Source organism: Oncorhynchus mykiss, chromosome 21 (genome assembly GCF_057628025.1).
Source record: "Oncorhynchus mykiss isolate SJ-2025 chromosome 21, ASM5762802v1, whole genome shotgun sequence".
In the NCBI taxonomy this organism is placed as follows: domain Eukaryota; kingdom Metazoa; phylum Chordata; class Actinopteri; order Salmoniformes; family Salmonidae; genus Oncorhynchus; species Oncorhynchus mykiss.
In genome coordinates, this window is record NC_143042.1 from 13428972 (window position 1) to 13455148 (window position 26177).

General features: G+C 44.5%; 1 protein-coding gene across 50 annotated transcripts in view; it reads right to left on the reverse strand.

The window, feature by feature from the left end:
• The window catches only part of LOC110500010 (protein phosphatase 1 regulatory subunit 12A), a 61298-nt gene that overhangs the window by 14532 nt on the left and 20589 nt on the right, over positions 1-26177 (reverse strand). For 4 of the 50 annotated variants that reach the window (XM_036957307.2, XM_036957297.2, XM_090213867.1 and 1 more), the window contains exons 3-19: positions 22742-22860; positions 15221-15380; positions 14407-14551; positions 14195-14269; positions 13858-13949; positions 13282-13442; positions 12594-12727; positions 8194-8457; positions 7675-7766; positions 7107-7226; positions 6448-6600; positions 5932-6099; positions 5548-5694; positions 4637-4727; positions 3822-4001; positions 3420-3612; positions 100-233 (exon numbers count right to left, since the gene is read on the reverse strand). In XM_036957307.2, the coding sequence (XP_036813202.2) occupies positions 100-233; positions 3420-3612; positions 3822-4001; positions 4637-4727; positions 5548-5694; positions 5932-6099; positions 6448-6600; positions 7107-7226; positions 7675-7766; positions 8194-8457; positions 12594-12727; positions 13282-13442; positions 13858-13949; positions 14195-14269; positions 14407-14551; positions 15221-15380; positions 22742-22860 (2428 nt within the window). Of the gene's footprint in view, positions 1-99; positions 234-3419; positions 3613-3821; positions 4002-4636; positions 4728-5532; positions 5695-5931; positions 6100-6447; positions 6601-7106; positions 7227-7674; positions 7767-8193; positions 8458-9296; positions 9405-12593; positions 12728-13281; positions 13443-13857; positions 13950-14194; positions 14270-14406; positions 14552-15220; positions 15381-22741; positions 22861-26177 lie in introns of all 50 variants that reach the window. The other 46 variants (XM_090213864.1, XM_090213856.1, XM_090213872.1 and 43 more) reach the window with 21 other exon arrangements.

Below are 26177 nucleotides of genomic sequence, written 5' to 3' on the forward strand. Positions count from 1 at the left end.
TACACCTCAAACTGCCATGTATCCTTATTACATTAAAGGTGGGTCAAGTGGGCTCTGATCATTACACTTGAGGCATATCCACATTAAAAAGTCACAAACCCCATCTTGGGTCCAGAAAGACACCCCGGTGGAGCGTCTCTTCTCACGGGGCCGCCGGCGATCACGTATGGAGCGGGGCTGGGACTTATCCTCTCCCTCCTTCTCCTCCTCCTGCTGCTGCTTCTTGTCGGATTCTGTCAATTACAGAGAGACCGAGTGAGCCATATGCACTGGACCTAGTACATTTGGGGTCAATTCCAATTCTAAAGGTTTACATTGTCAAATCAAAATGTAATTTTGGAAATGCGTTTGACTTTGAGGAGCCTAACTGGTGACAAACTATTAGTCACCCAATAAATGAGCATGTCCTTCATCAATAGTGTTCATTAGTCAGTGTGTGCCGACATCAAAGTTTCATTCCATCAAAGCATAGTTCGGTAAACCTTAAGTTATATCTTTGGTTTGCACCTCCCAAGTGGAGGTCTAAGACACAGAATCGCAGTGCTGAGGCGCTACTACAGCCTCGGGTTCGATCCCAGGCTGTGTCACTGCCGGACGTGACCGGGAGACCCATGGGGCGGGGCAGCCGGCTGGGATTTCCTTGTCTCATCGTGTTCTAGCGACTACTTGCTGACTGCAAGCTGACTCGGTCATCAGTTGGACGGTGTTTCCTCCGACACATTGGTGCGGCTGGCTTCCGGGTTAAGCGAGCAGAGAGTCAAGAAGCTGTGTGGCTTGGCAGGGTCATGTTTCATTTAAGGCAACCCAATCCTTTCCCTGCTTGGGTGGAATTCAGGTTAACCAGTCTGTGCTCACATGGCTATTAGATACAGTGCCTTCAGAAAGTATTCATACCCCTTGACTTGTTCTACATTTTGTTCTGCCTGAATTCAAAATGGGTTAACAAATTATTATCTACACAAAATATCCCATAATGACAAAGTGAAAAGATGTTTTTAGATTTATTGAAAATGTAATACAGAAATCGTATTTACATAAGCATTCCCGAGTCAATTCTTTGCAGAAACACCTTGGCAGCGATACAGCTTAGAGTAGTCTTCGGTGCCTGGATCAGCTTTGCATCTCTGGATTTTAGGGTTTTCTCCCATTCTTCCTTGCAGATTTTCTTAAGCTCTTAAATTAGATGGGGAGTGGCAGTGAACAGCAATCTTCAAGTCTTTCCACAGATTAAGTACTTTTACATTCTTGTTCTGAAGCCATTTCAGCGTTGCTTTGGCTGTATGCTTGGGGTCATTCTGCTGTTGGAATGTAAATCTTCACCCTCAGTCTAAGGTCCTTTGCGCTCTCAAGCAGGTTCTCATCAAGAAATTGCCTGCATGTCTCCATTCATTGGTCCCTCTATCCTTACCAGTCTCCCAGTCCCTGCTGCTGAAAAGCATTCCCATAGCATGCTGCTGCCACCACACTTCACGGTAGGGATGGTGTTATACGGGTGATGAGCTGTGCCTGGTTCTCTCCAGACATAGCCCTTTGTATTCAGGCCAAAGGCTTACATTTTTGTCTCAGACCACAATCTATTGCCTTATGCTTTTAAGTTTTTCACGTGCCTTTTTGTAAACTCTGGGCATGCTGTCATATGCCTTTTTCTCAGGAGTGGCCTCAGGCTCTTCTGGGCTTTGTGGGAGAGTGGCCAGACTATTGTCCTTCTGGCAGGTTCTCCCATCTCAGCCAAGGAACTACGTAGTTCTGTCAGTGGTCATTGGCTTCTTGGTCACCTCCCCAACCTAGGTCCTTCTTGCCCTGTTGCTCAGTTTGGTCGGCTGGCCAGCTCTAGGCAGAGTTCCATATTATTTTTTAAATTTTCCAATGGAGACCACTGTGCGCTTGGAAACTTTGAAAACTCTAGAAATTGCTTTAAACCTTTCCCCAGATACATGCCTCATCACAATTATCTTGGAGCACTACCGACAGTTCCTTGGACTTCATGGTATAGTTTCTGCTCTGACATTTATTTGACTTAACCTTTATTTAACTAAGCAAGTCAGTTATGAACAAATTCATATTTGGGATGGGACCTTATATAGACAGGTGTTTTAAAAAAAAAAAAAAATCCAAACAATTGAATTTGCCACATGTGGACTCCAATCAATCTGTAGTGACATCAAGGATGATCAACTGAGCACTATTTGGAGTGTCATAGCAAAGGGATGTGAATACTTATATACACACACTGAACAGAAAATATAAAAGGAACATGTAAAGTGTTGGCCCCATGTTTCATGAGCGGAAATAAAAGATCCCAGAAATGTCCATACCCACAAAAAGCTTACTTCTCTAAAATGTTGGTGCACAGATTTGTTACCATCCCTGTTAGTGAGCATTCCTTTGCAAAGATAATCCATCTACCTGACAGGTGTGTCATATCAAGAAGCTGATTAAACAGCATGAACATTACACAGGTGCACCTTGTGATGGGGACAATAAAAATACTAAATTGTGTTGTCACAACACCAGAGATTTCTAAAGTTGGAGCTTGCAATCGGCATGCTGACTGCAGGAATAACCACCAGAGCGGTTGCCAGAGAAATACATTTTTATTTCTCTACAATAACCCACCTCCAATGTCATTTTAGAGAATTTGGCAGTACCTCCAACTGGGCTCACAAGCGCAGACCACGTAACCACACCAGCCCAGAACTTCCACATCTGGCTTCTTCACCTGCGAGATCCGAGACCAGCCTCCCAGATAGAAATACTCCTCAGTTTCATCAGCTGTCTATAATAAAGCCCTTTTGTGGGGAAAAACTCATTCTGATTGGCTGGGCCTGGCTTCCAAGTGGGTGGGCCTATGCCCTCACGTGTGCACCGCTGCCCAGTCATATGAAATCCATAGATTAGGGCCTAATGAATTTATTTCAATTGACTGATTTCCTTATATGAACTGTAACTCAGTAAAATCATTGTAATTGTTGCATGTTGTGTTCATATTTTTGTTCAGTATAAATGAGATCTGTATTTCATCTTCAATAAATTGCAAAAATCTCTAATCCATTTTGAATTCAGGCTGTAACAACAAAATGTAGAATAAAGTCAATAATTAATACTTTCTGAAGGCACTGTATATCTAATTATGTTACATACTCCAGCCATACCTCAATATATTCTACATCAGTAGAACTCAAGCTTCTTTTTTTCAACGGATAAGTCTGATAAATATCTCAGTGTAATATTTGTGTGTGCATGTGCATGTACTCAGGTCACAATCAATGCACTGCTGACAGTGTCCAGAAAGCTTACAGTTTGGTATGAGAGTACATAGATTTATCATACTGATACACCGAATGGCAGCAACATATGAGGTTTAATACAACCCATAGCATTTAGAGATCTGCACCCGTAGCTATGCTCTAATGGCTGACCTTTCTCAGTGTCCCTGGAGGAGCGGCTATAGGAAGAGGTGATGCCCGTCAGGCTGTTGGGCCTGTTGAGGGAGCTGGAGGAGGAAGTGATGCTGCTCAGGCTGTTGGGCCTGTTGAGGGAGCTGGAGGTGGTGGAGGCTGTGCTCAGGGTGGAAGAGGTCGAGGTGGTAGAGGGACGGTAGCGCTGGTAAGTCTGGAGAGAGGAGAAAGAACAGGAAGTCCAGAATTGTTACAGTCTTCTGATCAAACAACCAGGGCTTGAGGAAAACTGCCAAAAAATGTACCAAATTTATTTTGCAACCTCAAAAGTGATTGTCAGTTTACACATCAACAGTAAACTCATGTTGCATTTCCAGATGGATAATAGAGCATCGTAAATAGCTTGGGGAAGCCATGACATACCTCTTCGAAGCTGCGGTACCTCGACCGGTAGTCGTCCTCCTTGGTCTCACCAGTCTCCTTCTCCTCTTGCTTCTCCTTGTCTTGTTTCTCCTTCTCTTCCTTCTCCTCCTCCCGTGTCCGTGTGGGGCGGCTCCTGCCGATGGTCTTCTCTGCCTCTTGGAGGTCAGTCAGAGTCACACCCTGAGAGGAAACGGAGAGAATTTAGTGAATCTCTGACGAAAAGGGTTACAGGAGCAAATGTTTGTTATTTGGACATTTTGATTTCCTCATGGAGAGAAAAACTACAAAATGGCAGTAATCTGCATTTTGGAAGATGAAACTGTACAACTAATTTCAGGCATTCACTTACTGCACTGTGAACATTGTGGTTATAGAAAGTAGACAATTTACTTGGGCATTTTAAGCTGAAGCATATTTAGTTATTTCAGATAGTATTAGTGACAGCGTGGAAAAGGACCAGCCCAGTTTCCTACAGCTTGTAAACAATCTCATTATAACTTGCCACGCTTAGGAATGTGTGCCACTTTACACAATGTTTATGTTTCCGCAATAAAAACAAACTGGCAATAACTTCTTTTTTTTTAAAACAACAATCAGTTCAGCTATATTAGCCCAAGCCACATTATGGCAGAATACTTGATAACATGTACATTACTTTTTCTTATGACTCTTATAGTAGAGAAATGGACTAACCGTGAACCATTAAAAAAGTCCAATAAGAAGTGACTCAGTTGACACCGCATTTATCGACAAGTATTTGGTTGGCCATTTAGGGCCAGTTCAGAAGCAGAGTTAGGACAGACGTCTTCACTAACCTGGGTAGACCGTCTGGACTGTCTAGCCTGTCTGGAGCGGGCTTTCCTCTGGGACTCTGACTCTTCATCCCTAACAGGCGTGAGGTACGATCTGCAACACAAACAAGGACAGGCGTGAGGTACAATCTTGAACAAAAAACAAGCTAAAGCCACACGTAAGGATGAGGATGATGGACGTGGTAGTTATGAGATTGACAACTGTTCAGGTAAATAGCCTAATCTAAAATGGCAAATCTAACAGTGTTTTCTCTGCTCACTTCCATATTTGTATTGTACTATCAGCTGTGGAGATATTTATTCTCCTTTCACCTTTAATTCAGCATCAGTCTCAAAATATTGCAAATACTGAGGGAACAACAAGACAGGTAATTGTAATGCTTTCTTTGAAGAGGGAATGTGTTCCTTCACCGCATTCAAAAATATGAATACAATCACTCGTGAGCCTCGTCTAGGCCTTGAGAAACCCCATATTCCTTTATAAGGAGAACTTTCTGAAGCAGTCAGGGTTCTAGAACCCTCCCAGAACAGGTGGCTTCTTTCAGCAGCAGTGACTTCACAGGAAGACGTGCACTTAACCCCATTCATTTTAACAGACTCCCACTCCTCCTCCTGTGTGTACACATTGTAGGAGATCACACCCAATTCTCAAGTAGAGGCAATGCAATCTCAAACGGCACAGGATCCTGCTAGCTTCAAGATATTCCGCTTTCTGAGACGGCAGTTATTACATTGTTTCTAGTTGCATAAACAAGTGAAGAAACATGAGCTGTGTGTGAAATAATAGACACGGTGTGTATCAGTGACATCCTTGTTTTTCCCCCATGGGTGCACGTGTGGGCTTCCATTCCAGAGTGTGTGTGTGTGTGTGTGTGTGTGTGTGCAGGGGGTGCGCGTACGTGCGCGTGTCGGACCTGCGTCTCTCCCTGCCGTCAGAGCCAATGATGGTGCCAGTAGTGGACGTGGTGGTGGTGGTAGAACCAGTGTTAATCGTAGGGATGACTGCAGCAGACTCCTTCTCCCGCTCCTTTTCCCTCTCCGCACTCTCCTCTGCCCAGTACCTGATCCACACAATTGTACACAGGACTTCAAAATAGGACTAACATTTTTTACATTCATGTGTGTAGGGTCCTCCCAGGATTTTAACACCTGTAACTGCCATTCCCAGCAATCTAGATAAAAATGGCCGTATATGATCAAATAAAAAGTACTTACTTTACATAGTGGCGCAGTGCTCCACTTACATTATTTGGGGGAGATCCCTGTGTGTCACATGCATGTGTTACGTGTGTGCGTACCTGCTGGTGAGGCTGGAGGATCCGGTGCGGGTGGAGGAGCCCAGGCTGGAGAGCAGGCTGCGGTCACGGTGGCCGGTGGGCGAGGTAACAGACGAGGTGGTGGTGGTGGTGCTAGTGGAGGAAGAGGTGGTCGAACCCAGGTCCTCGTGCCTCCTGCCAAAGGAACCACTGTGGATATCAGTGGAACAACAGTCAGAGAAGGAACGAGAGAACAGGAAAGAGGGAAGGAGCGTGAAAGAGGCTGGAGAGGACCCATTACCCATGCCAGGAACGACACGTTACAATCCAAAACAGTTAACACTGTGGCCTTTGAAGATGAATTCCTCTCCCATTAGCTGTTACCCAGTATTCCAAAATGGGGTTGATTCTCTTTAGTTAATGGGAGGGTCAAGAGAACACCAGTCACAAAGACACATGGAACTACACAACACTTATGCAGTCGAGACCAACAGACAGGTGACAGACAGACAGTGGAGGTAGATAGAGGTTGTTGATCAGTGGGGGCTGGTAGTATACCTGCGGTAAATGCTGTAAGACTGGTAGTGGGAGGTGGGCGACTGCCAGGGTTTAGTGTTACAGGTGATAGGGTCCAAGCTGGAGGCAGACGAGGACTTGGCTGGCACGTCCCGCGTGCTGCCACTCCGCCCTAGCGTTAGCGTGTGGGACGTGCTGGCAGTGTGTGGGGGTGGGGGGAGCGAAGATAGACATGTTAGCAAGGGGGCACACCACACACATTTATATAACACACACATACACAACATAAAAACTAAGCTCTGATACACTTGGTCCACGTCTTGGTTTCTTGAGCCATAGTGATGGATTCTGGATTATGTCATTTTGGAACCTTGCAGGCTGTAAGAGCGTGACAATGGCAGATTGTAATGTAGAACCTGGTGTGTAGTATAGAGAAACTAAAGGCACATTTGTGACAGAGGCGTTGGACTGACTTGCACAGCTTTTCTCAGTAGATGTTTGCATGTACATGCACTGCTTTCAAATGGGACATTAGCATTGAGCAAAACTACTAAGCGTGAACTAAAAAGTGTAACTGGATATGTCCACAACGTTATTAGTAAGTCCAGAACTAGTACTGAATGAATGATGCGCTGATCTGGTGTAGTGAGTCGGTCACGTTGAGGACCCTGAGGGGTAGCATATAGTGAAGCGTGGCAAACCTGCGCTGATAGCTGGGTGTTGTTCGATTGGTGGAAGCGCTTCCTTCACTGTTCTTCAGCTCATCGTCCCAGCGTCTCCTGGTGTAGGAGCCGCTACGTACCAGACTAGCAGCAGAGTCCCTGGGATTGGAACCACACACACTACAATAGCACCCAGGGATCCACAATATACAGGCATGGACCAGCAGCCGTGTGCTACAACAAGTCAACACTGGATAAATCCTAAAATGTGTCTAAAATGGAAAATCAGTAATGACTAACAAAGTATCAATGACCGATATTTGTAACATATTTGAGATGTTGTCCATCTGATTGATGCTGGTCAAATGTGAACAGTGAGAATATCATTTTCCAGTAACTAATTCCTACACGTCATAGAAATATGTATGAGCCCACTTTTTTAATCTGTAGATTTTTCATTGTAAACTGAAGTACTCAGAGGCAGCAGAGCAGCAACATAAAGACAACATGCAGTGCTGCTTTGGGCCTGTAACACACAGCAGTGAACAGCAGGTGGTGCTCCTGTCTATGCACTTTTCCCTTCGGAGGGACCACGCTGGCACTTCACCTGTTCTCCTTCTCGTCAATGTCCGATGTACTGGCCAGTCTCCTGGGGATGGTGGGGGCAACGTAGGCAAGTCTGGTTCCTTTGTCTTTTTCCTGCACATGAAACATTAGGAGCTCAAGCAAATGGCTCAAAACACAAACTACACCTACTAACATTCTTCACACATTGTCCCCCAGCCAACAAACCAGTCTCCGTCGACGGTGGATTTCAACTTCACGCAAATTTAAGACAGTCTGGAACGGTGATACGGTTATATGTCCATCCCCTTCATCTTAATATACACACACTTCAATGTGTTCAAAGCAGCTGGACATAACATGATTTGAAACAGATGTCATCAAATATCAGCACTATTGACTAGGCTAGACAGGGACACATTGTTATAGTAGGGGCACTGAGTGGGTCCTATACAGTAAGTATATGATATAGGGTCAGCACTAATGACAAGCTCAGATAGGGACACATTATGACGGCATTGATGCCTGGGTCAGACAGCGTGGTGTTAAGTTAGCTACGGACCTTCTCTTTGTCCTTGTTGTCCAGGGAGGAGGAGAGGCGGGGGCTGGAGGCCGAGCGCATCACCCCGGCCGTGTCCTTCTCCTTCTGGGCCTCCTTTGTGGCCGTGATCTCCGCCAGGGCCCCGTAGCTGCCCGTCTTCCTCAGACCCAGGCGCCACGACGCCGGGGACTCGTCCGATTTCTTAGTCTTGTCATCCTCCTGTTTATCTTTAGGGGAGACTTCTTTAGGAGAGACCTTACCGGCAGGGGACACCTGCTGGGCCACCTGGGGGAGAGAGAGAGAGAGGAGAGGGGTTAGTGGTTAGCCATTAGCAAAGACACGTTAATAAGGGGGGTTTATACAGAGAGCAGACGAAGGCAGCAGTCCAGGGTTTAGTTTTCTGGGGTGAAGAACACAGAACAGTCCACAGAGGTTAATCAAGAGGTCAAAAAGCAAAGTAGTTTTGGTGTGGAATGAATCTGCAGAGGCTACGGTCTGATTTATGGCAGCACTTGATAACGTGTCATGGATTGACAACAAATTTAAGGGGGATGTTTGAGTAGGGGCGCATGTTGGGGGGGGGGGGCAGAGGTCTGGAGACATGCTCGAGACAACAAGTGACTTGCACCCCTAGAAATAATATAACCACATCTAGGTCGACTGCTCCCTTCAAAAAGAGACCTTGGTCTCCTTGGTCCCTGCTAAAATAAAGGTAAAATAAATAAACTCTGGTACTAGACTTTTGACTGAGGGACAGAGTACCGACTCCTTAATCTTAGCAGCAGTTGCAGGCCTAGAATCAGACACTAAAGAGACTAAACACTGTTCACTGAAACTCCAGTTAGTGATTAAGTCCTCACACAAGCCTTGGGAACATGGTTACACTGCACACATAATGGCTACAGAAACATCAAATAGACCACACTAGTTGGAGCACATGAGCCACAGACACACAGAGAAAGCATTATAGGACAGTGTGTTTGAAGACCCATGCAGAAAATAAATGTTAGCAAGAGTGTTGACTGGATGGGCTATTGAAGTCAGGTGATTAGGCAAGTTGTCATTTGGTGCGGCGGTAACAAGGGCAGGGTAACTAATAACTCTGGAACACACCAATGCCTCACCATGGGTTTTTTGGGCACAAGAGAAATGCCAGTTTTGCGCAAGCCTTGACGCCACAATGCAGGACAGCTTGGCTCCGCCACAGGCATGAGGGCAGTAATATAATCAGACTAAAGCCAATCAAGACAAGAGCCATGATGAGAGAGGGGCGGACAGAGAGAAAGAGACAAATGGAGTGGGAGAGAGAGAAACAGAGTAGAGAGAGAGAAGCAGCAAAGAGACAGTTCCTAGCACAGAGAGACAAAGATATATTTTAAGGCCTGATCACACCAAACAATGTCTGACAAGGGGGTCAATCGTTTCTATTGGTTGAGTGAGTGACAGCTCTCGCAGGACACAAGAGGCATTTTGAAAAGACAATGCTAGTCTCAAAGCAGACATTGTTAATTGTTTTGGTCACTCTCGTTAGACAGAAGACATTGTGTTGTGTGTGCGCTAGGCATTAAAGCAGGAGGGGAATAAGAGCATTTCTACAACAGAGATAACAGGAAATATGGATAACTGGGATAGTGATGGGTATATTTCATAGTCTGGACTTCAGCTTGAATGCAGAGTCCTCCACAAAGAAAATCCAATCAGATGGGAGGATATATCCAACGGGAGAAATTTCCTTGGGCACATAACATCAACTTGAAGGGAAAACGTGACCGTTTCAAAAAATATTGGACTTCAACAAAACATAACAGAAGTAGTATAGACCAGGTATTGTTTGTAGCAGGTATTTTTCTAGTTTAATGATACTGTGCCAGTGTTGTTGACATTTAAAGTAAGAGTAGTTTGTAGTATCATTAGGATAATGTTGCGCAAGTCCATTGCCTCAGTTCTTATGAGGGAATAAAGCAGAAGTGCCCTCTAAAGAGTAACAGGCCTGCACTGAGAGACAGTATATGGACGGAGGTCACTGAGTACATTGTCAGCTCCAACGCCACATCTGCACTGCAGAGGGCAGCAGACAAAGGGAAACTGGGGTCATTTTTGAAAGAAATTCCCATCCTCATGGTGTCTTGTAATAATCAACACTGCTAAAATATTTGACTGATGACCTTACCTGTGTCCTTCCAGGGGTCAACAGTGTGCCATTAACAATGTCGAGCAAAGCTACCCACCCCCATGTACAACCACTGCTATGCCCTCAGACAACCCATCAAACAAGCAAAGCGTTAATACAGGATTCAGATTGAATCGTACTACACCGGCTCTGACGCTCGTCGGATGTGGCAGGGCTTAAAAACTATTACGGACTACAAAGGGAAACCCAGATGCGAGGTGCCCAGTGACGTGAGCCTACCAGACGACCTAAATGCCTTTTCTGCTCGCGTTGAGGCAAGCAACACTGAAGCATGCCCGAGAGCACCAGCTGTTCTGGATGACTGTGTGATAACGCTCTCGGTTGTTGATGTGAACAAAAACAGGTCAACATTCAAAGCCGCTGGGCCAGACGGATTACCCGGACGTGTACTTAAAGCATGCACGGACCAACTGTCAAGTGTCTTCACTGACATTTTCAACCTCTCCCTGACCAAGTCTGTAATACCTACATGTTTCAAGCAGACCACCAAAGTCCCTGTGCCCAAGGAAGCGAAGGTAACCTGCCTAAATGATTACCGCCCCATGGCACTCATGTTGGTAGCCATGAAGTGCTTTGAAAGGTTGGTCATGGCTCACATCAACAGCATCCTCCCAGACACCCTAGACCCACTCCAATTTGCATACCGCCCCAACAGATGACGCAATCTCAATCACACTCCACACCACTCTTCCTCACCATGACAAAAGGAACACCTATGTGAGAATGCTGTTCATCGACTACAGCTCAGCATTCAACACCATAGTGCCCACGAAGCGCATCACTAGGCTAAGGACCCTGGGACTAAACACCTCCCTCTGCAACTGGATCCTGGACTTCCTGATGGGCCACCCCCAGGTGATAGGAGTAGGCAACAACAAGTCTGTTACACTGATCCTTAACAATGGGGCCCCTCAGGGGTTCTTAGTACACTCCTGTATTCCCCGTTCACCCACAACTCCATGGCAAAACACAACTCCAACACTTTCATTAAGTTTCCTGACGACACAAGTGGTAGGCCTGATCACCGACAATGATGAGACAGCCTATAGGGAGGTCAGAGAACTGGCAGTGTGGTGCCAGAACAACAACCTCTCCGTCAATGTGAGCAAGACAAAGCAGCTGATCGTGGACCACAGGAAAATAAGGGCCAAACAGGCCCCCATTAACATTGCCGGGGCTGTAGTGGAGCGGGTCGAGAGTTTCAAGTTCCTTGGTGTTCACATCACCAACAAACTATCATGGTCCAAACATACCAAGACAGTCAGAGGGCATGACAAAACCTTTTCCCCTCAGGAGACTGAAAAGATTTGGCATGGGTCCTCAGACCCTCAAAAAGTTAAAAAGTTCAGCTGCACCATGGAGAGCATCCTGCCTGGTATGGAAACTGCTCAGCATCTGACCATAAGGCGTAACAGAGGGTCGTGAAAACAGCCCTGTACATCACTGGGGATAAGCTTCCTGCCATCCAGGACCTATATAATAAGCGGTGCCAGAGACTCGTCACCAAAGTCATAAACTGTTGTCTCTGCTACCGCACAGCAAGCGGTACAGGAAGGCAAAGTCTAGGACCAAAGGCTCCTCAACAGCTCCTCAACAGCCATTTGAGTGCTGAACAATTCATAAAAATCCCCGGTAATCACGGTAAAGTCTACGCGTGTCACGGTAAAGTCTACGCGTGTCACGGTAAAGTCTATGCGTGTCACGGTAAAGTCTACACTTGTAGACCAGAGCTCCTGTTCTTCAACTAATCGTAACTCTCACGCCCCCTGGGCCTCTGACATTTGTTACGGTTCACAGTGTACCGCAGGAGGCAACAACACCTACCCAAGTGTTGTACTCTTCATGTGACCAGCAACAAATACCAGGTAACCCCCTTTATGTAAAACCCTGTGTAACTTGAGCCAAGCGTGAAGCGTGGGTTTGTGTTAAAGCTTTAACTAAACAGACATGGAATTATATTGATCTGTATACCATTTCAGGGCCTCGCGTAAACTGAGCTCAGGCGTAGCTATGTATCCCAGTTTACAGGTTACATCTGAAAGCATCAGCGGTTAAACCTTCCTTTTAGGTTCTATAACAAACTTCTGGGACACGGAACCACTTGGTCAGTCATGTGACTCCAGAAAGAGTTATTCAGTAGAGGGAGCGGTAAAGGCGTGATAAACTCTCTGCAGAAGAGGCTGACGATGACTAGTGGAGGACTTCAGTGGACCTATCCAACAGGCCGTACCTTCTTGACAGGCGAGGTGAGAGTCACCTGGTTAGTGGGGCTGGTTGGGGAGGTGGACACCGTAACGCTGGTCGGCGTTGGCACCACAGCAGTGCCGTTACTGTTGCTCACAGGGACAGGCGTCTTGCTCTTGTCTGGAGGGGAGGAAGAGAGGGGCTAGTATGAGTTACTGATGCATAAAAAAAACTGGTTTATACTTCATCTAACCACATGCCTGTAGACCATTAAAATGCATCAAGCGTTTCTATGAAAACGATACTCAGGAAGACTGTCGTCTGCAGACCGTCATTGCAACTGTTGTTTGTAAGATATGGTCTGATTAGCTGTCTTTTAGACATAGCTTTTTAGTACTAAAATAATAAAAAAATGGATGGGTTTGTTGGTGTTACAAATAGAGCAGGTATGCTTTTTTGACCATATTTTGTTGATGTAATGCAGACTGTCATTTGTGTGTTTATGCTTTTTCATAAAGATGCACGACCAAAGGTGATGTCACAGACAAGTGTTTATGATGTCATTGCAACAAGTATGTACAGACACGGTTCAAAAGAGTACGTCTACGACACACTACAACATTTACAAATCAGTTCAACTAATGTAGACGGGGTCTAAGGTCTTCTTCAGAAATCAGGTCAAGGTTTAGAAACACCCTGCCTGCCATTGTACCATTACAGTAGGTTGAACGTACCGGCTTCAGTCTCTGACTCCGAGTCTTCCTCCTCTTCCTCCTCGCTGGAGCAGCTGGACTCCTGGTCCTTCTTGCCCTCCTCTTCCTCGTCCACCTTCTCCGGTTCCAGGGTCTCGATGCGCGGGGCGGGTTTCTCGGGCTCCAAGAGGAGGGTCTCTTTGCTGGAACACACAATATTTGGTACTTTCAGTCTGCATGGATTCATTATTAAACTACAAAGATATGTGCACCATTTCAGAGCAACACCCATAAACCTGCATATTATCAGGGTGCCTCAATTACTTAGAGATCCTTTCAATGTACTGAATACTTAAAACATGAACTTAACTCTATATAGCGGGGGTACCGGCACAGAGTCTCTGTGCAGTGGGCACCGGTTAGTCGAGGTAATATGCACAAGTAGGTAGAATTATTAACATGACTATGCATAGATAACAGAGTGGAGCAGCAGTGTAAAAGAGGCGGTGGGCGACCTACCCTGGGGTTAATTCATAAAAGACAATCCATTACATGACTGTATTTCACTGAGTGACTACCTAATGTCACCCCATTTCCCCCCCCAACCAGGACATTTACCTCTTAATGGATTTCAGATTTTGATTGTTGTCCCCAGTGGTCGTCGTTTCTATCAAGGGAGACTTTTTAACATCCTTCTTTTCACTATTGAGCTGCAACGGGAGAAAAACATTAAATGATTGAAGGCAGTAAGCACCCTAACGCTATAAATTTAAAATATATATATATATATTTGTAGACAAAGTCTGATTTGATCAAGGGCCTCTGCTACAATAACACCTGCAAGGCATATACCAGTGACTCTCAGTTTCACTTTTGAAAGCTTTAAACGCAGGTTATGCAGTTCATCCAGGCTCAAATGAAAGCGCTTGTAAGCATTAGCCACACACTGGCTTACCAGATTCTGCTTTTTCTGTAATTCCTCTAAGTAGCCAAGGACATCTTCATCTGCAACATCAAAAGCAGTCTGACCCTGAGGAGGAAGCACACAATTCTCAGAACTAGTGTTATGAGAAGAGCACATATGCGCAGTACAGAACATGCTCCATATTCAACTGAACCTTAGAGGGTATGGATAGAGGATAGAGACTCCGTAGAAGTATTACCCACCACTTTATTGATAAGGTCCATGTCACACAGGTTCTCCACCAGTATCTTGCAGGCCTCCTCTTTGCCCCAATGTGAAGCAGCATGGAGCGGGGTCCAGCCGTCAAAGTCTTTAATATTTACATCATACCCTGCTTGGATTAAAAGCCTGGGGGGCGCAGGGGGAGGGGGACAAAAATAGTGATTATGAGATTTAGCTAATCTTGTTCTTTTGGATTTGGTGCTGCAACCTAATCTTATCAGTCGTTGCCAGTGTCCAGGCTTTTGTTACTGTGCCAGCATTATGGCTGCATTTCGTATTAGTTCGGCAAAAACAGAACCCAAAGACACAAATAAACCAGAAAGTATTCCATCAACTATTTGCATAAGTGCAAATACATTCGTGCAAAAGGTTTAAGAACCCTATTTCAGTCAATAAACATCTTGCAGGACAGGAAAAATGTTGACCTTGAGTATCTGGTCCTCAACATGGTAGATGTTAGTGTTAGCCAACTATGGCAGTGGAGTGTGTGGGAGACTTCGTTGGCTGCATTCCCAGGAGCAGATGGACAGGGTGCTGCAGTCCCTCCCTTAGGCAGTCTGTCTGTACTGACAGGCCAGAGATTGGCTCTTGATAACCACTGACACAGTAATGAAGTAAAATCCCACAAGGGACATGGCTATAAGTAGAATCCACTTAACAAATATCTAACGACAACATGTAAGTGGAAATCTCTTTTAAATCAGCATTAATAAAAGGTGATAAGTCTATAATATAAAGGAATCCAACGATGGGCTACGGGCTTGTTAGAGGTAAAGGCGAGGAGTCTGGACTTACTTTAAAACCTCAGCGTATCCCTTGGCGGCGGCCACGTGGAGTGCGGTCCCCCCGGACTTGGCGTGTCGGACGTCGTTGATGGTTCCGCTGTTGAGCCACTGCCGGGCGTCCCTCAGCATGATCCGCTCCTCCTCCTTCCTGGCCGCCTCGATGTCAACGCCTGGTGAGGGCGAAGTGTAACGGTGACCACTGTTAGTCTGGCCTCAGTGGATTAACTGCTACTTAAAAAGAGGCATGTCCCTATAAACACTGGAGATTATCTAGGCTACAAAAGAGCAGTAGAAGGCAGAAACTGTTAGGAAATAAATGCTGCCTGTCTGCCATTCAACCCCAAGGAACTAACATCAATATTACAGAAGTGATTCAAAGACAAAAATGGAACCCTGAAATTAGCTGAAAATGGCCACATCACATACACATGCTTGCCACACATGGCCATAAGTGAATGAGTTGAAGGCTCACACTCAAATGGGGAACTACAGTCCAGAGTTTCATTTGAAACCAACAATGGATGAAAAGTCAATGATTCTGATACCCTTTACACAGCAGAAATCTGACCTGGAATATTACACAACAGGCTAAATGTCCCTATGGTTTACACAGTGTTGTAAGCGAGCTATGGACATTTGACATACTTTGTATGGCGAGGTGTCAAAATCCAAGCCATGTAGGCATGTAGTTTAAGCAAATAATCCACTTGTGGTTGTGCAAAGTGAGTGGGAGCAAAGCTAGCACTCTTTTCCATAGACTAGAGGCCTCTGACCTCTGACAAATTGCTTATTTCAATATTTTGTCCATGTTATCACTGCTCTGGGACTGATAGCAAACACAGTAAGTTTTCCATGTGGGTCAGTATGTCTAAGGTATGGGCCGGCATTATACAGGATACAGGCTGTTGCAGGAACAGGCGTGTACTGTCTTGCCGACACTCGACTGGAACCCGAGACGGCTGAAATTTGGAGCAACTGGTGAAGGCGTGTCTGACTACTCAGCTGTGAGTTGATATGCTCATTGTTTATGTAGTTGAGCACTAAGTGCTCTGGGGTGGAAGCCAACCCTTCAGCTGATCCTATAGGTTTTGAGTTTCTCGTATGATGCACAATCATCCCTCAGCTCCTAGAAAAACGGCTGGACTTTCTTTTTCTATCCATTCATGAAATTACTTTATTTGTCCATTCATGAGAAAGTAAAGCAGCATTAAAAAATAAAAAATTGACTAAGATCGAACATAAGGTCCAGGAATAGTTGATTTTATTCAAAAACAGATCGACATTAGTTAAATCAGCGCTGGTTCAGTGCCTTGTTAACACTACCTGTCATTGTTGATGAGATTACCGAGTTGAAGTGTGACTAATTAAAAAGGACAAAAGAAGATTCCAACTGTCTGACAGTGTGTGTGTTAGGCTGGATGAACAGGGAGCAGTTTACTCCAGCCAGAGGTTCTGGCTTGGCGCCAGCGAAGGAGAACAAGGGACGTAGATCTGTCAGCTAGGGGACCATGGCAAAAATTCCTGCACAAATTCACTGACAGAACGCCGCTTGTCTGCATGCTGCGCTTCAATCGTGGGAAGAAATTAAGACGACTCGGAAAATGGTCTGAAACTGACTCCTGGCTACCCAAGAACCAATCCTGCTGCACAGTCCATCTAGTTTGGTTTTACTTTCATATTGTGCAGTAAGAGTTAATGGTTATGACAAAAATACTTCTAGCTAAACTATAAGCCTTTGCATTGAGTTTCCCATCCCTTTCATCAACGACACCTTGGGTCACTAGGATGTCTGGCTGCATGGAATAAACAAGACCCATTTGAAAGGGGGATGGTGTGGCTCCACGAGTCAAATCCCTGACTCGCTGCATAAATGAATGGTCCAATGAAACAGATTTTTCCAATACAGAAGTGAATCAATGGGTTCAGGCTGGTCTTGGGGGAAGATGGCACCATGGCTTCAGTGTTCTGCAATGCTTTGCCCTTTAGTCCAGTCCATGTGATGCCATTACAGTGTAATACACAATGCCCTGCTGTCATAATGGATCTCAATTAGTCCTTTATTCTGCTGGGCTGCCACGCATGCAGCCTGTGGAACGGGTGGACTGTGGTACAAAAGGTGAGATGTCCACAACCTCACAGATGCATGTTTTACAAATGCACCAGCAAGGCAGGGGAACTATTAGTCAAGGCATTATCAAAATTAATATCCCTGCAGTAATTGGCCTGTATGAATGTTTATTGCATCTGTTACAATAGGGCCCATCGCTTACTAGAGAGCAGGGAATTTAAGGAGTAGCCTGTACTGGTTCTAGAAAAAGGCAGGGAGACTAATAGATCCTAAGTAGGACTACAAAACAGCAGCCTGGTGGAGGAACTGGACACATTCAAAGCTGCTTTTTCAAGAGAAAATTGCACCTTCTACCGGGACGCTGAGAAAATAAATAGAGAAAAGCCAGTAGACCAGAAAACTGACTGGATGAGGACTGAATCACTCTCCCTCCCTCCCCCTCTCTCAAAGCTAGGCCTACATATGGTCTGGTAAAGCCAAAATGGAAAATATCCCAAAGAATCTGACCTGGCGCAAACATGAGAATCCTCTGAGGAAATTTGCCTGGACCTCTGAGGATGAGATAACACAGGACTAAATTCAGTGAAGGGAAAACCTGCTGACTAGCCAAAACTAAATTACCCCAAGACATTGATCAGAGACAGCCCTTATGGGCAGTTATAGAGGTAGTGGGTGGGGGCCTAGTCACCTAATGTCTGTGAGGCAGAGGGGATCTGAAGGTGGAGCCAGCTGCGCGGGAATGGTGGTGGCTCCTAACGAGTTAAACACCATGATTGAGGTCTCTCTTTAGAGAGGAGACCATGAGACAGGAAGAGAAAAATCACATTAAGCATACAGAGGGAGCTGCACAACACTGTTACATAACTGTACCTTACTGAACACGGAGAACGGAGAGCTGCTCTAGCCATTATTGTGGTAAGGTCAAGAACAATGCACATGAATTCATTCCCTACATGATGTTACATCTAACAGCCTGAGCGTTACACTCATGCTGCAACTCCGCTGCAAACTAAATTGCCAGTGTAACTGCCCATCGACCCCAAAAAATGTGGCATCACTGATCAGATACAGCCAGGAGGGAGAAACACTTTGCATATTAAAAAGGCCCAGTGGTCAGATGTCTGTCATATGACTGATGGTAAATGCAGTAGAGGTCGACCGATTATGATTTTTCAACGCCGATGCCGATTATTGGAGGACCAAAAAAAAAAGCCAATACCGATTAAATCGGCCGATTTGTTTTTATTTGTAATAATGACTATTACAACAATACTGAATGTACACTTATTTTAACTTAATATAATACATCAATAAAAATCAAGTCAGCCTCAAGTAAATAATGAAACATGTTCAATTTGGTTTAAATAATGCAAAAACAAAGTGTTGGAGAAGAAAGTAAAAGTGCAATATGTGCCATGTAAGAAAGCTAACGTTTAAGTTCCTTGCTCAGAACATATGAAAGCTGGTGGTTCCTTTTAACATGAGTCTTCAATATTCCCAGGTAAGAAGTTTTAAGTTGTAGTTATTATAGGAAGTATAGGACTATTTCTCTCTATACCATTTGTATTTCATTAACCTTTGACTATTGGATGTTCTTATAGGCACTAGTATTGCCAGTGTAACAGTATCTCTTCCATCCCTCTCCTCGCTCCTACCTGGGCTCGAACCAGGAACACATTGACAACAGCCACCCTCGAAGCAGCGTTACCCATGCAGAGCAAGGGGAACAACCACACCAAGTCTCAGAGCGAGTGACGTTTGAAACGCTATTAGCGTGCACCCAGCTAACTAGCTAGCCATTTCACATCGGTTACACCAGCCTAATCTCGGGAGTTGATAGGCTTGAAGTCATAAACAGCTGCTGGCAAACGCACAAAAGTGCTGTTTGAATAAATGCTTACGAGCCTGCTGGTGCCAACCACCGCTCAGTCAGGCTGCTCTATCAAATCATAGACTTAGTTATAACATGATAACACAGAAATACAAGCCTTAGGTCATTAATATGGTTGAATCCGGAAACTCTCGAAAACAAGATGTTTATTCTTTCAGTCAAATACGGAACCGTTCCATATTTTATCTAACGGGTGGCACCCATAAGTCTAAATATTGCTGTTACATTGCACAACCTTCAATGTTATGTCATAATTACGTAACATTCTGGCAAATTAGGCAGCCCAAACTGTTGCATATACACTGACTCTGCGTGCAATGAACACAAGAGAAATGACACAATTTCGCCTGGTTAATATTGGCTGCTAACCTGGGTTTCTTTTAGCTAAATATGCAGGTTTAAAAATATATACTTTTGTGTATTGATTTTAAGATGTTTATGGTTAGGTGCACATTGGCGCAACGATACGCACCGCATCGATTATATGCAACGCAGGACACGCTAGATAAACTAGTAATATTAATCATGTGAAGTTAACTAGCGATTATGATTGATTTATTTTATAAGATAAGTTTAATGCTAGCTAGCAACTTACCTTGGCTGCATTCACGTAACATGCAGGCTCCTCGTGAGTGCAATGAGAGGCAGGTGGTTAGAGCGTTGGACTAGTTAACTGTAAGGTTGCAAGATTGAATCCCTGAGCTGACAAATCTGTCGTTCTGCCCCTGAACAAGGCAGTTAACCCACCGTTCCTAGGCAGTCATTGAAAATAAGAATGCGTTCTTAACTACTCATATATACCCATTTTTTAAATAAAATACATTTTTACAAAAATATATAAATAAAATACATTTTTAAAAAAAAAAAAATCGGCCAAATCGGTGTCCAAAAATTCTGATTGTTATGAAAACTTGAAATCGGCCCTAATTAAAAATCGGCCATTCCGATTAAATCGGTCAACCTCCAAAATGCAGTGGTGTGCAACATTGTGATGCTGCAGGCAGGGGTTTATGTGTCTGACAGTAAGGGATCTTGGGAACTGGCCTACTGACGCACCGCTTCAAAGCCGTAGACTGCGTATCCATCAAGCCCAGAAAACGAAGGCTGAAAGCTGCAGTCGGCCGTGAGATGTGCGGGGCTCCTGTGGGATAAGCCGCCGCCTCCGTTATATAATACTCTTAAGTAGCGTAGCATGCTAACAAACAGCAGGAGAGGTCATAACTGCTGAATGAATTCTGCACATTCAGCCCTTAGGACTGGAGTGCTAAAAGGATAGGGCTCTGACCACCTCAGCCAAGCCCTGCTCCAGGTCCCTCCACTGCTGCCTTCACCTCATACCCAGACCTGGATCATGTTACTGGGTCTAGTCTGGTTCTACTTAAGGCGGGGCTGTATAGCATATTTTACTACATGCCATTATTGCAGAATGAACCGGTTTGGGTTTGTACTTTACCTACTATAAGGGTATTTGAATGTTTGGTTTGTTAAAATGTGATATGCTGTGTGTAACGTCCATTTTTATAGTTTATACGCTACTTTAGTCACCCCCCTCATCTCTCTCCGTGCCACTTTCCACACAGACTTAGCCCAGCCCACTGTCACTCAAGGAGCACTTTGTTGTTGCTTGACCATGAGACACATAGGGCGCGTTCGGAGTAGATAGCCAGAGTGAATTTACGATGTGCCAAAGTTCAGAATAACTGATGAACTTACGAACATGTCCGGCGTCAGTAAACATCGGACAAAAGCGTAATTAAATTGTTAGTCACCAACACTCTGGGTAACATGAAAACAGCTTAACCAGCTCTACTAGGGCAAGTAAAAAGGTTGACTGAGGTGTTCTCATTCATGTCTGGAATTAGCTAGCAAGCTAACTTTAGCCAGTTAGCTTAGGCACTTGACTGCCATTGTGATGTCAGAACGCTCAGATCAACCATACTCCTCAGCCAGAGTATCCAGTGTGCGCTCAAAATGCTCAGAGCGAAACGCTCTGAATTTACGAACACCCAGAGCGCGCTGAGCACTCTGGCACTCGAGTTAACTTTAAGGGTGTGTTCGTAAATTAAGTCTGCATTGTTTCCTACCCTGTCAACTCCTCATTGTCATATCAAACACACTTCAAAATGCCCACTATTATTTATATTCTAACTATAGAATTAAAATAATTATTCTATTTCCATGATTCCAACAGTTTACCGAAGTCAAATCGCAGTTGCAACATTTGTTTACAAAAACAAGGCCTAGTTTATGTGGCAGTGGGGAAATTCTCAAATGAGAGCAGGAAATGCAGAAATTGGTGAAAGTGTAGGATTTCTTTTTTAGGTTGAAGAACAGTATAAAACAGAATGGAGAAAGACCCATTGAAATCACTTAGAATGTATGTGTTGCCACTGTAGGGTCACACACTACCCATAAAGCAAAAGTAGAACTTTAATTCAAAAGCAACATCAGCATAAAAAAATGACAGTGATGTGATATTTTGGCATATCGCCCAGTCCTAGTTCTACTCGTCTACACCTCAGGGGAGGAGCAACCTAAGCAGACAAGGGTGCAAATAACAGAGGGGGCTGTCTGACAAGCTAAGCTGCTACCTAACTTCTAATTATGGCTGGTGGCTAGCATGGCTAACAATGTAAACAGTGCAAAGGTGTCCAGCCACACTTAGTGGATTTGAAGAGAGCTGCATTTGGAATGGCTACTAGGTGACGAAGTAAAGAGACGGGATGAAAAGAGGAGAGCGCCACAATCTGCCGACAACGTAGCGGCATCATGAGCAGAGGACTGGTTCATCCCCGGGGCCATTAGCCTGTCTGAACAAGGCCTCCCACCGGAGGGGACGGGTACACGTCATCAAATCAAGAACACACAGGGTCAAAAACAGAAAAACCCTTCCATCCAGTTTAGAATCATCACAAAGAGAAACCCAGAGTTTAAGTGGATGGCATTAATCTCCATTATGTAACTTCTCCGAGGCAAAGCGTCGCAGCTGCTGGGACTGGGTCTCACTTTATTTCATAAATACTTTGACACAGTACACGCATGTTATACCTGGATATCATGTACGTAAGCATGGTATTGGGTGAAGTAGTGAAGGGGGAGTTAGACCAGACCAGTGAGCTTGTTGGCCGTATAGGCTGCAGTGCTATTGAACCAAGCTGAGTGCACGCCACTGGAGGCCTGCCAAGACCTGCCTGATATGAATGGAGGCCACAGCGGCCTAGATGCATGTGCCACGATCCATTTCACACACACACCAACTCTCCTCCCTTAACTGTCTATTTGGAGAGGCAGTGCATAACTGCCTAGTCTATAGCAAACACAATGATGCTAGCGAAGTAGCAGCACTCATGTCATTAAAAAGTAATCTATTTTGAAAACATAATGAAAAACATTCCCATTGTCGTTTTAGGCACTTCCCTTCCAATTACAGATGTGAAAAGCCCCATTAATGATATGCTTGGTGGACAATGTTTGACTGGCAATGGTTCAACTGAAAGCAGAAGTGAAAGTTGTTGTTGACTAGCAGGTCAGTGTGGGGCAGACAGTGAGTCAGTGCTGCGGTCCGTCTGTACCTTGTCTGTTGATCTCATTCTTCAGGAGCTCCTCCATGGCCTCCTCCTCAGCGATGTCCAGTGGTGTCTCCCCCTCACTGTTCACCACCCCCACACTGGCTCCCTGGCCAATCAGATACCTGCACAAACACACACACTTACTTAGGACAGGTAAGTAGTAGTCCAAAATAGTATTAGTAACATTCAGTAGTAGTAAATTAAATTAACCCAGGTGAATACAGGTTCAATCAAAATGCCTAGGAAATCATGTCCATCTCATTCTATGTATTCCAATGTATTAGGCCTATATAAAGCTACTGCTTTAGGTCTATGAAAAGTTAAAACAAAAAATGGCACTAATTCTAGCAAGACACATTTATGACGATTGGAAAATGGATGCATTTACCAATGACCATTACGGTCGATAATGTGTTCCCTTCACCTGCAGGGAAACAGTCAAGTGAATATATTATGAAAACCTATACGTCATAACCGGGGATTCAGTTAGGAAAATGTGGTGCTGGACATTTGACCGGCAGAGTTTAAATTTAGCGGACGGTGCTCAAAATGACAGAAATCCCACGTAGATTATGGTAATTAATATTAACAGAACATACAAGACGAGGACCAACAATGTGTGGTCTTTCTTACCGAATTCTGATTCGCACTTCAAATAAAAATCCACGTTTACTTTCTCAGCCAACAAGACGAGTGACGAACAGCAAAATCACTAACCTTTGACAATCCTACTATCCCCCATAGTAGAAAAAAATACATTCTACTGGTCAGCTTGTCGAGAAAGAAATAGCTTATTTCAAACCGACTGGGATGATAGATCACACCTTCATACAAGCAAAAGGTCTAGGCTACATTTTTCTTATTTAAATGACGTTAAAAAGCAAAAGAGATGCAACAGAACGTTTCTCTTAAAAATGTTGATAAACTTATTTCCTCACATTATAAAGCACAGCAACACCCACAACGCATTGGGCTATAAGCAAAATGTTCGTTCCGTAATACAATTATCGTGAAAACACCATTGTCAAAAGCGCACCGCACATGCTAGCTGTTTAAAGTGACTTCAAGCCTATCAGCCTAACGGCTGGTGTAACCGATGTGAAATGGCTAGCTAGCGGGGTGCGCACTAATAGCGTTTCAAACGTCACTCGCTCTGAGACTTGGTGTGGTTGTTCCCCTTGCTCTGCATGGGTAACGCTGCTTCGAGGGTGGCTGTTGTCAATGTGTTCCTGGTTCGAGCCCAGGTAGGGGCGGGGAGAGGGACAGAAGCTATACTGTTACACTGGCAATACTAAAGTGCCTATAAGAACATCCAATAGTCAGGTTAATGAAATACAAAAGGTAGAGAGAGAAATAGCCCTATAAATACTATATTAACTACAACCTAAAACCCCTTACCTTGGAATATTGAAGTCTCATGTGAAAAGGAACCACTAACTTTCATATGTTCTCATGTTCTGAGCAAGGAACTCAAACGTTAGCACATTGCACTTTTACTTTCTTCTCCAAAACTTAGTTTTTGCATTATTTAAACCAAATTGAACATGTTTCATTATTTATTTGAGGCTAAATTGATTTTTATTGATGTATTATATTAAGTTAAAATAAGTGTTCATGCAGTATCGTTGTAATTGTCATTATTACAAATAAATAAGGCTTTTTTTGGTCCTCCAATAAATCGCTATTAGCGTTGAAAAATCAGTCAGTCGACCTCTAATCCACATCACCAACGAACTATCATTGTCCAAACACACCAAAACAGTCGTGAAGAGGGCACAACAAGACCTTTTCCCAATCAGGAGACTGAAAAGGTTTGGCATGGGTCCGCAGATCATCCTGATCGGTTGCATCACTGCCGGTTATGGCAACCTCTCGGCATCGGAACGTAAGGCGCTACAGAGGGTAGAGCGTACGGCCCAGTACATCACTGGGGCCACGCTTCCTGCCAGCCAGGACATGTACACTAGGCGGTGTCAGAGGAAGGCCCCAAAAATATTGTTAAAGACTCCAGTCACCCAAGTCATAGACTGTTCTCTCTGCTACCACACGGCAAGTGGTACCGGAGCACCAAGTCTAGGTCCAAAAGGCTCCTTAAAAGCTTCTACCCTACCGCCAAGGCATAAGACTGCTGAACAATTAATCAAATGGCCACCTGGACTATTTACATTACATTGAACAGTTCAAATGAGCAAAATGAAACGACAGTCCATTACTTTAACTTCTATGGGATCAGCAGAGGGACAATAAGTTACTCCCCATTGTAAGAAAATGATTTAACTGAACATGACAGCTTTAACTTATTTTTAATAACTAATTTGTCGTAGGGGTGAGAGGGAAGTCTAAAGGACATCTACAAGGCAGCTCTTGGAATTACAACAACCAATTGCAGCTGATGAAACACCATAAAAGGCTACATTTCAGTCAATTAATAACCTTGGTAGCATAGTAGGATACTTTTACACCAACTTGGGCAGCAGGACTGCACAGGGTGTGATAACGCTCATGCCAGGCTCCTGTAATATAATACAGAGAAGTAAAACAGGTCACAGCACAATGAGTGCAAGTGAGCTCCTTCAGCTCTCAGCCTGTTTAAAATGTCTACTGATAATATCTCCCTCCTTGCCGGCCCGGTTTCTGTCCCTTTTAAAACGGCCTTCTTACCTCAAAAGGACAATGAAAGGAAAGACTGGAAGCAACTGGAGCAATGACCGATGCCCGTGGTTACCCCCCCCCCCGATTTCTCTATATTGATTACATCACAAGGAACTTGTGCGAGGTTGTTGGGGCCATCTGATAGGCGGTTGCTCCCATCATCATGCACCTTGGAGAAACAGACCATTGAAAAAAACTGCGACCCCCTGACAAATTTAGGCAGGTCTCCTCCATAAAAAGTAGCTATTAGGAATGAATTGATTAGCATTACATTTCAGTCTAAGATAATTGAACAGAAAGGGTTAATTGATGACCAAAATGATCTATACAGGATGGGGTAATGGATGTTCCCCTTACGTAAAGGCATTCACACTATTACGTGTTCAACCAGCCATAAGCCTCAGGGAACAGCCTTGTAACATTTGGCGATGCAAAATAAACACTAAATAAAATGATTCTTGATGTGCCAGTGAGTCATTGCCTCCATTGTAAAAAACGGGTTTGCTCAAGGTGAATTACCTGGCTAGCCATATACGTCGCTGCGGCCAAACTGAAATTTCTTATCCACAATGAATGTATACTATCATGTATGTAGCGATCAGAGCAGCAGAATTTAATTCAGGACGAGTCATCAGGCAATGTGAAAGGGCTGGTACATAATGGGGTTATCCCAATGCAGTAATGTATGTGTGTGTGTGGGTGGGGAGGGGCAAGAGACCAGCCATTGCCCTAGAGGTCCATAACAGCCTCCAGCTGGACCCTCACCACGTCAGCCATGACATCTCTC